The sequence below is a fragment of the Lygodium microphyllum genome, chromosome 21 (genome assembly GCF_053477565.2).
Source record: "Lygodium microphyllum isolate KBCC chromosome 21, Lygodium_microphyllum_v1.1.10, whole genome shotgun sequence".
Taxonomy (NCBI): domain Eukaryota; kingdom Viridiplantae; phylum Streptophyta; class Polypodiopsida; order Schizaeales; family Lygodiaceae; genus Lygodium; species Lygodium microphyllum.
The window spans coordinates 95,606,871-95,624,335 of NC_141155.1; the positions used below are offsets into that span (position 1 = coordinate 95,606,871).

General features: G+C 38.8%; 1 protein-coding gene across 1 annotated transcript; it reads left to right on the forward strand.

Moving 5' to 3' along the window:
• Nucleotides 1-12,684: 12,684 nt before the first annotated feature.
• LOC148018312 (glycine-rich RNA-binding protein RZ1C-like) lies at nucleotides 12,685-15,029 on the forward strand. The gene is made up of 2 exons (XM_087661713.1): nucleotides 12,685-12,895; nucleotides 13,844-15,029. The coding sequence occupies exons 1-2, from the start codon at nucleotides 12,785-12,787 to the stop codon at nucleotides 14,468-14,470; spliced, it is 738 nt and encodes a 245-aa protein (XP_087517839.1). The 5' UTR covers nucleotides 12,685-12,784; the 3' UTR covers nucleotides 14,471-15,029.
• The last annotated feature ends 2,436 nt before the right edge of the window (nucleotides 15,030-17,465 follow it).

Here is a 17,465-nt window from a genome sequence, read left to right on the forward strand (position 1 = left end):
CATGTCCATAGGCCTCTCTTTGTTGGCTGAATTGCTATCCAATTCTTGTTGGCTGATTTGAATGATAAGTGGCTCCTGTTTTGGGCTAAAAAGAGCTCACTTCTCTTCTATATTTCTAACTGTAGCGTTCAACATACTATATGGCTGCATGTTACATTCATAGTCTTTGCTACCCCCGCCTCTACTCAAAGGTTTGGATCTAATCCAAAAATATACTTTATTGAATCTGAAATTCCCTCAACATACATGGAAAGATTTAGGAATTGCCTAGTGGTATTTGACTTTTATGAATAAACACTCTCATAATTATCCAAAGCTTTGCCTTAATCCCAATATTGATATTGACCTTCAATTGGATATTTCATATCTCCATGCTCATTCTTTTCTTAGCTATTACATTGTACACATGGAGAGGATGTGTTGGGGAGGTTGACTACTTCGTCAAATCCTTATCTTGGTTGGGTGTGGCAATGTCGGTTGGTTGTGGATTTATTTGCATAGGTTGAGCAACCATACGAGGTGGCTACTGCTAGGCTTCCTATTTCTAATTACGCGAAGAGTTTTCAAGAGGCTTAAGACTCCTAAGCAGGCTAGTTGGTGCCTCTAGTGACTACTCATTACTTCTTGATGGTGCTACTTTTTCCTTGCTTGATCATTCATATGCATCTAGAGTAGTACCATGAGGTGAGCACTTGGATCCCTCTTTTGTAGCTGATGTCAACCTCTCATTAGGTTTGAAAACTACATCAAGAGGTTGTACTTTAATCAAGCTCTATTGATTCTCATTTTTCTGATAGGTGAAGTTTAGCTTCTTGGTTTCTTTTTTAGCTAGCTCAAACTCTTGAGTTGTTTTTGTTCTAGATCATGATCCATGTTTAGGTCATTTCCTTCATTCCCTTGCTTTGGGTGGATCTGGGCTATGCCTAATAGGTGGTTTAGGTAACCAAACCCATTGGTTTTTCACCTAATATCCTTGGCATGTAGCAATGCTTTGGGAACCCATCACAACATTGTGCTAACTCTCCGTCATCATTTATGGTGGTATCCCTACTATCTTCATCTCTTTTTGTGTAAGGTCTATTTTTGGTGTAGTATTAGAAATCGTGTTGGAGCTATGAGATGCTTGGATTTTTAGAGATTGGTTGATTGCACATCCCTTGAGCAATGGCAAGGTTGCTTTTGCTAAAGATCATGATGATCTTGACAATAGATAGGGTTAAGTGTATTCATTGTGCCTCGTAGTCTACATCAGACTTAGTTGCATGTTTGAATGGTCTACCAAGTAGGATTTCCTTCCTAATATCCTCTCTATTAGAAAGCACATAAAACATAGTTGGCAAGCTTTCGGTTTTTAAGTCCATTAAGATTTCACATTTGCCTAGAAGAGAGTATGGTGATCCTCCATAAGGATTGATTGTAGCATCCTATAGGCACTAGTTTGGGTTGTCCTATGCAAGTCAAAGCATTATAGGTGAGGATATTATAATCAGCTCCTTCATCAATGAGAACTTCAATGATGTGCTCATCATCTTTGGGGTCAATGGTGACAGCCTTTGCCATGCAAGTAGAAATATTAGGGCCAATAGGCATAGGGAAATTGCTAATAATATTGCATGATCTAGACATTCTTGACACATAGAGGTGAATCCAATGCATTGAAGGTCATTAGCATCAGTTCGTTGATTTGGGTAGTAGCAAGACACATGGCTTGATTGATGGCAATTCCAACTGGCTTTAGACAAGGCTGTGTGGCAAATGATGTATGGGGTAGGTCATGAGATGACTGTATAGCATTTGGATTTTGTCTTATTTGGGCACATATAATTTGCATTTTATTTTGCGATTGCGTTATCATGTTGTGGATTTGAAGAAGAAGTCTGGCTTTCCTAAGCATGTGATCTCTTTTCAAGTTTCGATCATTAGAAGAATTAAGGATTGCTTGTCCTAGGTTGAGGGCGCTAAGGGATTCAAGGATGCAATTGTGAGGCATTCAATCCTATCATTTCTTATGGTGGCAACTAGCCAATTTATACCTTGGTCATTCAACTCAATGGCTATTGGGATCATATTGAAGGGTATTGACTCTGTAGTGTATTGGAAAGGATCCATGATCACTATGAAGTTTGTCCAAGACTTCCAACTTGCACTAGGGTTTTTGCATTTGATGAGGGCAAGAACTTGAGAAGAAAAGAATTGAAGGTTTTAGGCCCCTTCTGATGGTTCAAATATTCTCGGTTCATGGATTTGTTTGTATCTCCACACTCTAACATTTGTTGACTATCAGAAGTAATGACTACTCCTTTTGTTGATCTCAATTTCATGCAAGTACGTAGTTTGAGAATGATCATATCCTTGTCCATTGAGGTCAACCTATGTGCATGAGCAACACAAATATAAGCATATTGAAAAAACTAAATCAAAAAGTCTGAAAACTTTCCCTTTCTTTTGCCTAGCTTGATATTTTTAAGTGGATTTTTTATTGCTTGATATTTTGAGGTAGTTGCCTAGGATCAAACTTATGCTTCTTTATAGTTGCCTTTGTTCTTGCCATATTAATGATAATATTCAACTCTACAACCATAGAAGATTCCATTAATAAACCTTAAATAAGGAAAAAATCCTCTAAAGCCACCAAAACTAATTATCTCAAGTCTTCTACACACGATCTTATGAAACACAAAATTACAAGGCCTATGATGCATGTCAAAAGCAAATATTGCATTTCTTAAGAGAAAAAAAGCCAAGTGCAAAAAGACATTCACTGGTTCAATCTAGTTATATGAAATGCAAAATAAGTAGGGGTGAGTGATGAGAGCAGGCTATCCCCACATTTCATAAGACAAAAGTTCTTGCAAAAGATAATGATCATATCAAGATAGGCATAAGTGCAAATCAGTCACCTAGTGACTATTCTTAAAAACCGTGAGTTACAGATCTTGAAATGGTGGGAGATGGCTAATTTGGCATTTCTTAAGACATAGACCTTATGGAACTTTTTAGAGTTTGAAAAAGTGTGGCAAAAAATTAGCCCTTGGTAGCAAATATACTATTTAGCAAAGTTTGAGGGCAGGGGCTCAACAACATACCTTTCTCCCATTAATAATAGCTGCATTATTGGATGGATATAACGCTTGTTTAGTAGTCCTCAAGCATTTTCTACTCCTATGCGTTAGTTGTAGTCGACCCCAAAGATCGAATGGATCTTGGAAGAGGAGACCCGAAAGCTTGAACAAATCTTAAGGGCAACATTGGACAAGGGAGATAAATTTGTGTTCGAAAATCCTATGGACTCGTCAAAGTAATGTAAACTTAAAAAAGTCATTGCAAATTTTTGGATACTTATTACATAGTAAGAACTTACATTATAGGACAAGACACTTACTCTTAGGCGATGATTGCATAAACAATTTTTTTGGTTGTTGCTAATTGGTTGCACGGCTTCAAAGAAAGGAATTTCAAAAGAACAAGAGAGAGAAGAGCCCCTTTTTCGGCACCATGGGCTCTACCAAAAGGGGCACAAATCCCAAGGACAATAGCCACTTTTAGCACTTGTTTTTATCTCTCTTTTTTCTTTTATGGTCATTTTTTCCATCCATTTTCACTATTTTCATGCATCATCAAGACTTGACACCGAGGACTTCAAATTGAGGTATGAAATCCTTGAAACTCTTCTTAGACAATTGTTAATTCAAAAAAACTCACCCAAGCAAGCTCGTTAATGAAAAGAAAGCCTATTGCTCTGGTTAAACTAAACTAACATCTAATGCCTAGAAAGTAAGAAATGTAACATGAAAATGATTAGCTACCATTAATCTTAGCATTAAAGACTTACGGGTAAATTTTCCTTTATTACAACTAAAATATTTTCCCCCCTCTATAACATAACCATCTTTCTATCTTAGATACTCTCTTATAAGTTATGTTGCACATGAACATGATTCTAGGGTAATAAAGTTCAATTATTTTTAAAAACCTTATTCTTGATATCATAGCACATGGAGATTAATATTTGGCTAAAAAGAAAGACTACTCTAACTAAAATTAATGACAAGAAACATGGAAACTGAACAAAAAATGCTAAACATTGCTATGCCATGGAGAAATTCATCCATTACTCCATGACACAATGGTACCATGGTTGTTGCGTGAAATACAAGAGACAACTAATGCTAAAATACCAAATACATTCTATATACAAAGAAAATAGATTTATGCACTAATTTTTTCCATAACCTTACTAAAGCATGCAATGAAGAAATATGAATATGATCTAATGGACTATTGAAGATAGGCTTCCATGTGGGATCTTTTTTATCATGTGTTGGTGTAGCACTTATCACTCTTTGCTAGTTTTTCTTCACATCCTTTCCTTCCACCCTCTCTATCAAGCAATACAGGCATGAAATCTTGCATTTGCATCATTGGAGACTCCAAACATGCATTTAAAAGTCTCCAAATCTCTTGCAAGGTGCCATTCAATCGTATATCCACCATACTCTTCAATTAAGATCATCTCGTCATGTTCTTGGCAATCAATGGTTTTTGAATACTTGTTCCAAAAGAAGAGATGTAGCACCTCAATTTATTCCTTGGGAACTTCAAATATAGTTAGCCACTATACATGGTGCTTTGATTGCATACTAAAGTTCCTTGAGTTGTTTTTGTTCAAATATTTAACATACATCCAAAGATATCTTAAAAATGTAAACAAAACTCTCATTATTATTGATGAATATAGGATCTTAATTGGTTGGAATAGTTAGACTTAAGTTAGAGTTCTTCAAGTTGTAGGAGCTTTATTGGCCAAGATAGTTATGCTTGAATAACCATGGTATAAATCTTGCAATAAGATTTATATGTGTGTTTTGGTTATATAATTTTCTAGTTTATATAACAAAATTGACATAAGTCCTTAGGATTTTTTTTCTTAATGTCTTTGTAGATATGACTGGGATGACAACTTGCTCTTGTAACAATGCCTACAATATGCATTAGAAGGTAAGGTTCTTCCATTCTTCTTTTGTATGGATGTAGGTAAGCTTGGAAAAAGTACTTAAGCTTTTATTTTATTTTACTATGTTTAAAATATATCTAATTTAAGCAAAGCATTTTTAAATCCTTTTCATTATATAAATTTTAATTATATATCTATGTATTTTTCTTAAAATTAGTTGTTGAATTTAATATAATTTATTAAATTTTCAATAATCCTATATGTTTCAACTTTTTAAGGGATATTGATACTCAAATACACACACATATAGATATTAAGAAGATCTATTAGAATAAAATGATATCCACATATGCAAAGAAGCTTGTATAAAATAGCTCTAAGATCATTTTTTACCTATGTGTTAAGTTATGCACCTATGGATAGGGTTAGGCATGAAGTATCTTATTATGTGCTTTGTATGCCAAGAGCAAGTAAGAGAGTTATTAGATACATATGTTCAATACATAGGTTTCTCATTTCTTTATTTTTATAACACACAATTAGATTATGCTATAAGCTCATTTGCGTTATTAAATTTCTCCTACAACCTTATATGTATTATTAGGCTACTAGTATCACTTCCTACATATTATTAGACTTCTCATATCACCTCATGAAACCTAAACCCCTCTCTCTCTCTCTCTCTCTCTCTCTCTCTCTCTCTCTCTCTCTCTCTCTCTCTCTCTCTCTCTCTCTCTCTCTCTCTCTCTCTCTCTCTCTCTCTCTCTCTCTCTCTCTCTCTCTCTCTCTCTTTGATGAGCCTTTTATGCTTGTGTAAGCCTTAGTTATAAAAACATTGCTATTTTTGCAATGCAATGGTCATCAAATAGAGTGCAATGTAACCTCTAGCATGATGTGGTTGAGATGGAAGCAATGTTAGGATTCATTGTTAAAGCTATGGCGTGCAAGAGGGTTGATAAAGAGAGAAAGCACACAAGATGGGTTTTAATGGGTACTTAGTTACCCTTATTTTTCATTATCATCACTTGTATATGATTGTACAGTGTGTACTGGTACAAGCATGCTCATCTAACCATTGGCCTTTACCCAAATGACCTCCCATTTAAAGGCCAATGTGCCTTCTTTTAAAGGCCAGTGAGTCTATTAAGGGGTATAAAATAGTGAAGATGCTATCAGTGCCCATTAGCACTCTTCAATGTACAAAGCACTCAAAATATAAATTCTTCATGAGAATATCTACATGGTTTTCATCCACATGGACCTTGACAAGCTCAATGTGCTTGCCAAGCACTAACTTAACAAAGTGAGATCTCACCTCAATGTGCTTTGTTTTAGCATGAAGCACAAGATTCCATGCCAACTGAATGGCACTCTAACTATCACATTGCAAAGTAGTTGCCTCTCTTGCAATGTCCAAATCTCTCACTAGACAAGTAAGCTATTAGACTTCCTCACATGCCTTGATGGTTGCAATATATTCAACCTTAGTGGTGGTAGATAAAGTCGTATATGGCAGTAATAATCAGTAATCCATAAGGCTACACCACTTGTAAATATCAAGACAAAACTTGTTGTAAACCTCCGGGAATCTACATTTCTTGCAAAATCAATTTCTATGTATCCAAGAATAGATGCATCCTTCCTTCCACAGCATATGCACTTAGATCTAGTACCATTCAAGTATCTCATGATACTCTTCATTGCTTTCCAATGCTTTTTCCTCTTTGAATAACCTCTTTTCAATATGAAAATTGCATGCCATCAAGCTTTTCAATATTGAACAATGCATTTTCTCAAGCTGGAAGAGGAAGCCATGGTCATTGCAATGTACACCAAACACCAAGCACCAAGAAATTGTACTATAAGACCAAAAAGACCAACAAATTGCAAAACCAAGTGCTCACACCAACAATCAACTAATGGCAAAGATAATATCGAAACAACTTGAGCACTCTTCAATGCAAACCAATCTTTTTACAAAAAATTTCTATAGTTTTCTAAATCAATAACCTTCAAAACACCTATATCTTGTTTTTGTAGTGTGAAAATGATTCTAGCTTTTTTGACCTTAATCCAAAGGTTATAGAGAAGGTTCTTTTTTATAAAATCGATGCCTTCTAGCTTCCAAAACATTAAAAAAAGTGTAGAAATGGCATGAATTGTCCAACTCATCAAAATGCAAATAGGCTGTTTTCATCAATAATAGCCTCTTGGGGCCATTCAATGTTCAACACTTCCATCATCCCACTCTTCTTGGAAATTGGTGCATGTGCTATATATTTGAGGTATCATGTGAAGGAGATGCTAAAACCATGACCATTTCTCCATTGGTTTTGAAGGGGACATCAATGCTCACCTCATGGTAGCTATCTTAAAGCTAGAAGATAATTGCAATATATCATTAACGCATGCACTTCAATGAACCCCAATTGCTTATAGCTCCTTACATCTAATAATAACTCTTGAAGAATTAGAAGTAGCCTTAGAATGGGATTACAATGTTGAGAATTCAAGTAGGTGTGTATTTTCAAGCATGCCAATGACAACTAGCATTGAGACTAGTTTGGATGATGAACAACACATTTTAGCATGTCTGACCCTTGATGGTGATTATTGCCTACAAGTAAGTTGCATTGCATTGAAGTCTTTAGCAAAGAGCATGATTATATTTTGCTCTATCCTTAAAGGAGCTCTCCTTATAACACGAGTGTGTACATCATGACCACAAATATTGAGGCTTGCAAAACCCTTGGTTCTTTGAGGGTGATGCATGCTAGCTTCCATTCCATGGCAAGAAGAAGGTAGCCATGAGCTTGTCCTCATTATCTCATGTGTCGACCACATGCTCCTTGATGACCTCTAAAAGTGCATTAGTAGATGTATGTAAACATCATCCCATTGCAATAGATGTTTTTATGTAGAATATCAATTTATTGCAAAACTAATTATTGACAATGATGATGAAGAGTTGTTTTGATGATGACCAAGACAATGCATGACCATGATGCCATTTGCTCAAACTTAGCCTATTGATGACGAATTCACAATGCCAACCCAAGATACAATTCTACAAATGAATCCCTCCTTATCTCCTAGACCATCAAGGACCTATACTCCCAACAAAGAATGCATCCAAGTCTTATTATTTAAGGGAAGTTGAGAGAGAGAGAGAGAGAGAGAGAGAGAGAGAGAGAGAGAGAGAGAGAGAGAGAGAGAGAGAGAGAGAGAGAGAGAGAGAGAGAGAGAGAGAGAGAGAGAGAGAGAGAGAGAGAGAGAGAGAGAGCATTCAAGAATCCCTCCTTATCTCTTGAGACCATCAAGGACGTGTACTCCCAACAAAGAAACCATTATAACCCATGGGACCTTTCCAGATATACAATGATTCTCCTCCCCCATGGTAGGAAAGGGTAGCTATGGTGAAACAACGATCTATGCAGCGTGGTTCCCGAAAGCATAACATGCAGGTGATGAGAGCCCCTAACTTCGATATAAGAGTGGTAGTCAGAAACTATTGAAATGGCCCTTGTAAAGGGATATCAAAGTTAGCCCATATGTGTGCATATGCTAGGCATGTCATAATCATGTGCTCCTCTAATTCTACACTCTGTAGTCCACATAGCTTGCACAACCTCATCTCTCTTGCATGTCCACTCCATGCATCTGTCTCGATCAATAAAGTGTGTGATCGAGTTTGAAGTCATGCAATACTTCGTCTAAATACCACTGAGAGCGGGTTGGCTATGTATGGTTGCGTGTGTGCCTTTGCCTGCATGCAAGATTCTCAACATGAAGGATAGATATGCATACTGTAATAAGCAAGTTTGCCATTTGCTCCCTTGCTCTGATGTTTTGCTTGATACGCTCATAAGAGGTCTGATTGAAATGTGTCCATGCATATATCTTCAAATGCCATATCTAGATATCTATCCACTCCCCACCCTTTAAACTATTTTCGCATATCCAGCACCCATCCTGCTGAAAGTAATTTACTTTTCCATGTTTTCTATAGGCATATGCTAGCATCCCATTCCCGTTTGAGGAGCCTATTGTCATCCATTTGACGTACTCGGGTGGCATATCTCAGTACTTAGATCATAGCATGTTCCTCAATTAGTCAACGGCCATTTGACATACTCGGGCGGCATATCTCAGTACTCAGATCATAGCATGTTCCTCAATTAGTCAACGGCCAGTTTTCAAAAGCATAAGTACATATGGTGTGGTGCTTTTGATGCCCAAATGTCTACGAATAAAAGCTTTTTGCAGCTTCTCAATGTCGTTCATGCAGATGAGGAGATGCTCCCCCCCCACACTTCCACTCCATATAATACCGTCTGTAGAACATATGCATAAAAAATCATGCAACGTATTTTCCAACATTTAGTATCTGTACAGTTGCAGTCGTTTTCAAAGTGATAATACTTGCTTTTCCTTGCTACTAATCACCACTCCACACATGTTTGCCATCTGTGGTTTGCATGTATCTCAACCCCCAAGTATTTGAAAGTAGATACTACCTCTATATACTGTCCTGCATAATGTACTTTTGGTGGGGTCTTTGATTGCTTAGTGCACAAAGCCATTAGCTTTGTTTTTGATACATTCACCGTCAAACCACTATCTTGACAAAACCGTTCAAGAATCCCCATGAACTGCTACATATGTTCCTCAGTATATGTAAAGAAGACCACATCATCTGCATAAAGCAGGAGCAAGATGGCAAACATACCAATATGCGGGCTTTTGGCTTCCTCTTCATTCATAGCCATGAGAAGTATTTCCTCTAGCTTATCAATGCATAAACCAATAATGTAGGGGAGAGTGGGCAATCTTGTTTGACTCCCATGTTACTCTCAAATACTTGTGATACCCCGTTGCGGCATTTGAGGCGGCACACCACTCGTTGATATATCTTGTTAATTCCCATGCATAGATCATTTGGGACCCCTAATTCTTGCATTTGTTGCCATAAGACAACCCTTGGTACGGTGTCAAAAGCCTTCTTAAAATCCACAAAACAACAATACAAGGTTGCTCTTTAAGCCGACTCTCATCCATAAGCACACGAAAAGTAACCAAATGGTCTATGGTGTTATGACCAGGGTGAAAATCTGCTTGTCCATAAGCTCGTTTGTTATTACTTTCTACCCATTTACTCAATTGCATTTCCAGGATAGTGCTGAATAGCTTTGCCATGGCTGAACTAATTATAATCGTGTGGTAGTTTGTGAGCAAATTGCAATCTCCTCCCTTATACAATGGTTGTATCCAATTCTCCTGCCATTCTTGGGGAACACCATATGCAAAAGCGTGATGTATCACATGCAACATAAACAATCTTGTCTCCTTTGTTGTCCATTTCAACATCTCCACATTCAACTGCAAAGTATCACATGCTTTTCCATTAGCCATCTTGTTGAGGACTGCCTCCAATGTTTCTAAAGTGAACAGAGCACTAAATGGCTGCGTATGTACATCACATTTGATGGGCTGTACCCCTTTATGCATGTAAAGTTCTGTAACATACAATAACATGTTAGCATCTGTAAAATCCCCCATAACATTTGACCGTTTGGTTTGCAATTTTCTACATGCTTGCCTTGGACATTTCTCAAACTCCCTAGCATCTTCACTTTCTTTGGCCACTACATATCGTCGTCACTTTTTACACATGAGAGCATTATGTCGTTTTTCTGCCTCAGAGAGAGAGAGAGAGAGAGAGAGAGAGAGAGAGAGAGAGAGAGAGAGAGAGAGAGAGAGAGAGAGAGAGAGAGAGAGAGAGAGAGAGAGAGAGAGAGAGAGAGAGAGAGAGAGAGGATCCAATACTTGTTATTTAAGTAGCTCTGACACCATTTCAGACCTGTTATGTTAAGCTACATACGTACAAACAATTAAGGCCCTTGAGTTGTGCTTTGCATGGCAAGAATGATCAAGAGAGTTATTGGACATACACATTAAGCTACACACTTATAGAGAATTAGGGCCCTTGAGCTATCCTTTGCATGGCAAGAGTGAGCAAGAGAGTTTTTGGACATATACATTGAACACATAGGCTTCTTATTACATTTTCTATGGCACACTATCAAGCTTCCACAATAAACTCATATGCATCATTAGACTTTTACTATAACCTCATACCTATTATTAGACTTATATCACGTGATACATATTATTAAACTTCTAGCATTGCTTCATAACACTTAGAATTTGTCTTATACTCTCTGTCTCTGTCTTTGTCTCTGTCTCTGTCTCTGTCTCTCTCTCTCTCTCTCTCTCTCCATGTCTCTCCCTCAAATTTTGGTGAGCCTTTTGCGTTTTCGTAAATGTTAGTTATAGGAACATTGTTGTTTTTGCAAAATAGTTTGTCATCAAATACAATGTAGTGTAACCTCTACTATGATGCGGTATCTTTCTTGGCAAGGTAGGTATATAATCTATTATGCTACCCTACTTGTTCTTATCACTCTTTCGTTTGTCATTATGGTTGGGGTCAAATTATTCATTACATTTTATTTAAAATTTCATAACACACACACACACACACACACACCCCTTTGATAGTAAGTCATTAAACAAGAATGGGAATACAAATATGTTTATACATTTAACTATGGAAGCAATACAAATAGAATACAATTTAACATGTATAAGAAACATCTTTAGTAAGCTTCGCCTACATGACTCACCTTCACCATTGTAGGCAACATTTAATCCACTTGGCCTCATCATTTAAATAGCACCCCATTTGGCCTTGTGATTAGCACAGTATTGTTTAGCCCAACTTATGTCAACGTTAAGATGACTATACACCGTGTTCAACATTGGCGATTTCTTTAAGAAGATTCTCTATTTGTATTGATGATATGATAGTTTATGAACTTGTGGACACGACCAATAGAACATCACATTCATAATCAAGCCCAAGTCTCTATTAATCTCTTCAACATAGATTTTCATTGGTCCCATCCTCAATTATAACCTCTAAAGGTCAAATTATACACATCAACTACCACATCAAATGGAAAGATTGGAAGGTTGAGGGATAAAAATGGGCAAAAGTGATTGTTGGTCTTATTGAAAGTGAGAGAAAGCTTGTTGAGCTATTGAGGTTGCTAAAGGTGACGTTAAGGTGTGACGATGCTTGTTGGGGAGATAAGCTTTTTGATGTGGAACATATGCTAGAGGCAAGGTGAAACTAAGAGCCAAGAAATGGTACTTTGGGAAATGTCTAAGGACTATGGACACGGTTGTGTGGAAGTGTCCCTTGAAAGCTAATTGCTTTCAACATTGAGTCCTTCGAGGACTGCTTGCGCTAGCTCTTTGACATCCTACCACCCTACGATATCATCTCTTGACCTTGAGGCATTGGGGCAAGGATAAAAATACAAAAAAGAAAGAAAATTTGGACCATCCACCTCTCATCAATGACCAACACTCCAAGTTCCAATTGTTTTTGGGGCGAGGGGTGGGTAAAACTGAAAATGCAAAATCCCTTGAGCTAATTGAAGATGCACAATGCCCCACTATTGGATTTCACAATCCTTGACCTTGGATTGCACCATTTGCCAAAGTGAACTCTATAGTGAATTCTTTCTTTAGATAATGATAGCATAACCTTGCATTTGTAAATTATAACATAGATAGAAGATAGATTTACATTTATTGAAAATTTTGAAAATTTTAACACCAAATCTCATTGTTGGCATGTATATTAAGAAAGACAAGGCACTGTTTTAGGGTTTTCAGCTCTGCATATTGCCATTTATTCACCTGTGGACAGAAGGGTCATAGAGAAGGTAATCACATTGGTCGCTTTGCGGGAGGTAGGGCATGGGGGAGCTCGAGGATTACCGTGTGTTTGTCGGGGGCTTGTCATGGGACACCACAGACAAACGCTTAGAGCAGGCTTTTCGACGCGTCGGGAAAGTCTTAGACGCCAAGGTAAACACCACAACCTCATCTCTGTTTCTTCAGATTTCGACTGTACAGCAGTACTCTTTAAACCAATGGTACCGTGACTGAGCTGCATAAAGGCTTTGCCCTCTGTGAGATAAGAGATATGTACGGGGAGGGCGGCGTACGTCAAATGGCTGATTTTTTGAGTTTCTGTGCCGGCAGATTGCCTGGCGCTTTAAGATTTGTGCTGCATGGCTGCATCTTGGTCAATGTCTGCTGTCTAGGGCTTTCGTACTTGCAAACTCAGTGTCTTCAATCAATCCATTCGTATAAATCCCGCTCTAATGTACTGTTACTGGTCTTCTTGCTCCGGTTGCTGTTGATATCACAGTAATGAATCCGAGGATTCCCATATAATTGTCTACACCATTGGCCTTGTGCCTTGTACCTGGCCATTTTTAATCTGCAACATCGACCTGGTGCCCTGTTCTTGACCAAATGACAATTAGGAAGGGCATATTGGTGGTTTTGTTTGTCCTGATAGAAATGGAATTGCATTCAGTATTGGAAAACAAGGCTGCTGCGTTGCCTTTCAGATTATGAGAATATCTGGAGCTGTGAAATTTCGAAGATGGCTTTCACTACTTTTAGCTGTGGGTCCTTAAGTAAGGGTGTTCAGGGTTGACCATTTTACCTGTTTTATTAAGCGCTGTTAGATGGGAGTCCGGGAAGTAGACAAATAAGTGACTGATCATGTGGTGTAGATCTGACGCAACCCTTAAATCAGGGGCACATGGGACATCAGAGCAAGTTTTTTGTTGTAAATTTGTGAAACATTATTTGACTTTGCAGTAGTTTATATGAGGGTTTTTTTTTTTTCCTAATTATTGGAGTTAGGCAAACTTGAGGTGTCCGTTACAAAAACATACTTTGGACTCCTCAGTTCTAGATTTAATGTATTATGCTCACTCCTTGTTTTGTTTGGAACGTCAGATAATGCTTGAGAGGGACACAGGAAGGCCTCGTGGCTTTGGATTTGTCACCTTTGCAGATGAGCAGAGCATGGAGGATGCAATTGCTGAATTTCACAACAGGGAACTTGATGGAAGAATCATTTCTGTAAACAAGGCTCAACCTAAAATGATGGGTAGAGGAGATTTGGGTTACAATGATGCATATGACAATGATGATGACAGAGGTGGATACTCACGTGGTAGGGGTGGTCCTCCTCCTGGTGCTGGGAGAGAAGATTGCTTCAGATGTGGTAAACCTGGGCATTGGGCAAGAGAATGCCCTCTTAATGCAGGGGGAGGTGGGTTCCCTCCCCGCTATAATGGTGGTCGCAGTGATCGGTTCTTTGGTGGTGGGCCTCCTTATGGTGGTGGTCGGTATGGTGACCGATATCATGGTATGGACCGTGGGAGGGAACGCTATGGCAGTGACCGCTTTGGATCAGATCATTATGGGGACAGTTTTGCTAGAGAGGATCGTGGTGGGTATGGACGCGGTGGCATGGATCGGTACGGAGGTGGTGGGCCAGTTCGCTATGACAGGAGTTTTCGGGATCGTCCTGGTCCTTATGACCGTCAAAGTGGACGCCCTTATGGTGGCCGTTACTGATTATGTATTTGTCTTTAAAACTTCTGAAACCACTCTCAGGACCTGACAGTCTACACTAGCCTTGGCGTTTCAATTTGTGAAAGTGCCATAAGTTGATACTGAGAGACGTGATTACAGTCTTGTGTTACAAGTCCTCTGGCTTGACATTTGGCTGCTGTCAAAAAGTAGATGTGCAGTTTCTGGATGGTAGGAAAACCTGATGAAAGCTTTTAGCGTATGGCTTACAAAATTGAGCATGTAATAGTGGTTGTGACAGTGAGCATCTTGAGTCTGGGGGCACTTCTTGGGTTGAAACTCGAGAATTATGGTGATTTACACATTTGGTGTTCTGCTCATGATTTCTTTAAAGCAGCCCTTTATCTGAGGTTTATGGGGGTGCTTTGGGGGGGCAGACATACTGCTGCAATATGTGGAGTTTGACAGTCTGCATCGCTTTGTTTTCCTTGCAGTTGTCAGTTAGCAGATGGGGTTCTGGTGACATTGAAACTTAACACTAGTGGATTGATGTTTGGGCATTTTGATATTAGGTAATCTTACAGTTTGTGCACATTGTTTTTAAGTCAGCGCACAGAGGCTTGTTTGCATAAGTTTGGAGCTCTTGACACTTCAGCTCTTACCAAGTTTATGCAGAAGTAAATCCTGATCCAAAAAATTCTCTTTGGTTGTCTGAGCTGTCAGGGAGAACTTGTCATGTTAGATTATGATAAGATTCCAGTGTCTTAACATTGGCAGGATAGCAACATTTTTTTCTAATGTGCTCATATAGGTATAGTGGAGATGCTAACGGGTTGGATGAACTGATGATCGAGGTGACTTGTGATTTTGATAGAGAGGATGCTGCAAGATCAACAATACTTATGCTTGGAGGAGTCATCCTTTCTACTGTTTTTATGAATGGCAAAATAAGGAGAAAAGAAACATGTATTAGATAAACATCAATTGTATGCCTACATACTAAGAAATGAGACCTACATTTCGTGGATATATCTTACAGTCAATTTGACAATCTAACTGGAATGAAAGGAAGTTGACTCACTTGGAACAAATGATCTCATCCATGGAACCAGAGTTAGAGTTTTGAACTGAACTATGGGGCTGCAAAGTGGAGCTTGCTGTTCTGAGTGACAAATGTTGTACAGGCCAACAGTGATGTGGTGATGAAACAGAGCAGCCGTCATGACAGACATAGGTGGACTAGGTGCAGCAGTGGCAGTTCTCAGCTCAATTGAGGGTTCTACTAGATAGTAGATGTGTGAGTCACAGTAGAAGATTCTGCGGAGGGTGAAATCAGAATGCAGTTTCAGTGCATTTTTAACCAAGAATCACTCTAGTCAGTTGAGGGAAAGAATGTACTTGCTAGAAGGTTCAGTTAGGGAAAAATGTCTCCCCCTCTTCCTTTTCCTCTTCCTTTCTTCCTCTTCTTTCTTTGCTTCTCTATCCTCTTTCTCTTTCTTCCTCCTAATCTTGCTCAAGTTTTTCCTCTTTATCTTCCTTCTTCCTCTCCCACATCTTGCTTTCTCTTCCCTTCTTACTTACATTCTTTTTGTTCTTTTCTTCCTCACCTTGCCTATCTCTTTGTCCTTCTTTTGCATTGTCTTCCTCCTCCTCCTAACTGTCCCTTTTTCATTTTTTCTTTCACTTCTCCAATCTCTTCATACTTTGTCTACCTCCTGTTGCTCATCCTCTCTCTCTCTTTTCCCATTTTTTGCATGTGTTGTCCTCATCTCCATATCTAGGCCATGATAAGAGCATGTAGATGGATTCATGTGCTTGTTCTTCCAATTTTCGTTATATTTTCTTGATCTCCTGTTTGCCCCCCCCCGGTAAGGGTATGGGCTTTGTAGCTATACCATGGCGTAGGAGCCAGAAACACCTATATAGGGAGTAGTTGTGACTCTGAGCTCAGCTTGGTTTCCACTCTACGTGTGATTCCTTATTCTCAATGGTGATAGGGAATCACACCTAGAGTGGAAACCAAGCTGAGCTCAGAGTCACAACTCCCTATATAGGTGTTTCTGGCTCCTACGCCATGGTATAGCTACAAAGCCCATACCCTTACACCCCCCATATCCCTCCCCCGCCCCCAATGATTTGTCACTTTAAGGCAATGATTAGAGAGCATGTATGTATCCAGGCACTTGTTCTTTATCCATGATCAGAGCATGTGTATGGACTCATGCACTTGCCTTGATTCATCACCAATGCTAATAATGGGTGATGACAGCATCTCCCAATTCTCCATTTTGATAGCTTTTCACAAGGTGACCCTCTTTTATTCTAGAATGGAAACAGCTCTATTACATGAGAAGGCAATCATTTGTCTTAACCACCTTTCAATACTGCAGTCTCTCTACTAATCCTTCCTCTATCAGTCTCTGTTTTCTGTTGCATATAGTAACATAATATAGGCAGTAGGGTTTGCAGTTCTCTGCAGACAAAGCTGGAGGACTACTTTATTTGAACACAAACCTCCGGTAATAATCTCTGCCGGATCTCATATTAAGACATATTGCAGTGATCAAGTCTAGTTGCTGGTGTTAATCTTCTCTACATGGAGACAGAAAAGGGATGCAGTTAGTGTGTGACACACACAAGTATCAAAGAGCTGTGCAAAGTTTTATACATTCACTGGGCTGGTTTTGTGTATTAAATACATCATTTGTTGGGACACTGGTTTTTTGTAATACAGAATTTGTTGCGAGTAATGCTCAGAAGGTCAGCAGGCTTTGTCATAGAGTGAATTAGCAGGGCTAATGTTTGCAAAGGACTCTGAGTAATTGATAGACTGCTCAGGAAGCAGGCAGATCTTTCTTTTTTAATGTGAACTTTTAGAGTTCTCTTTACCGGCAGGAATTACATTGTCTTGGCTGCTAGGCTATGCCAAAAGCTAGGTGAGAAGGAAAGCCTGTCATCAAGGGTGAAGGCAGAGATGCTGATGAATGTAGTGGTCAGTAGAAATTTGGTGAATTGTTGCTTGTGTAAGTTCATCTGTACG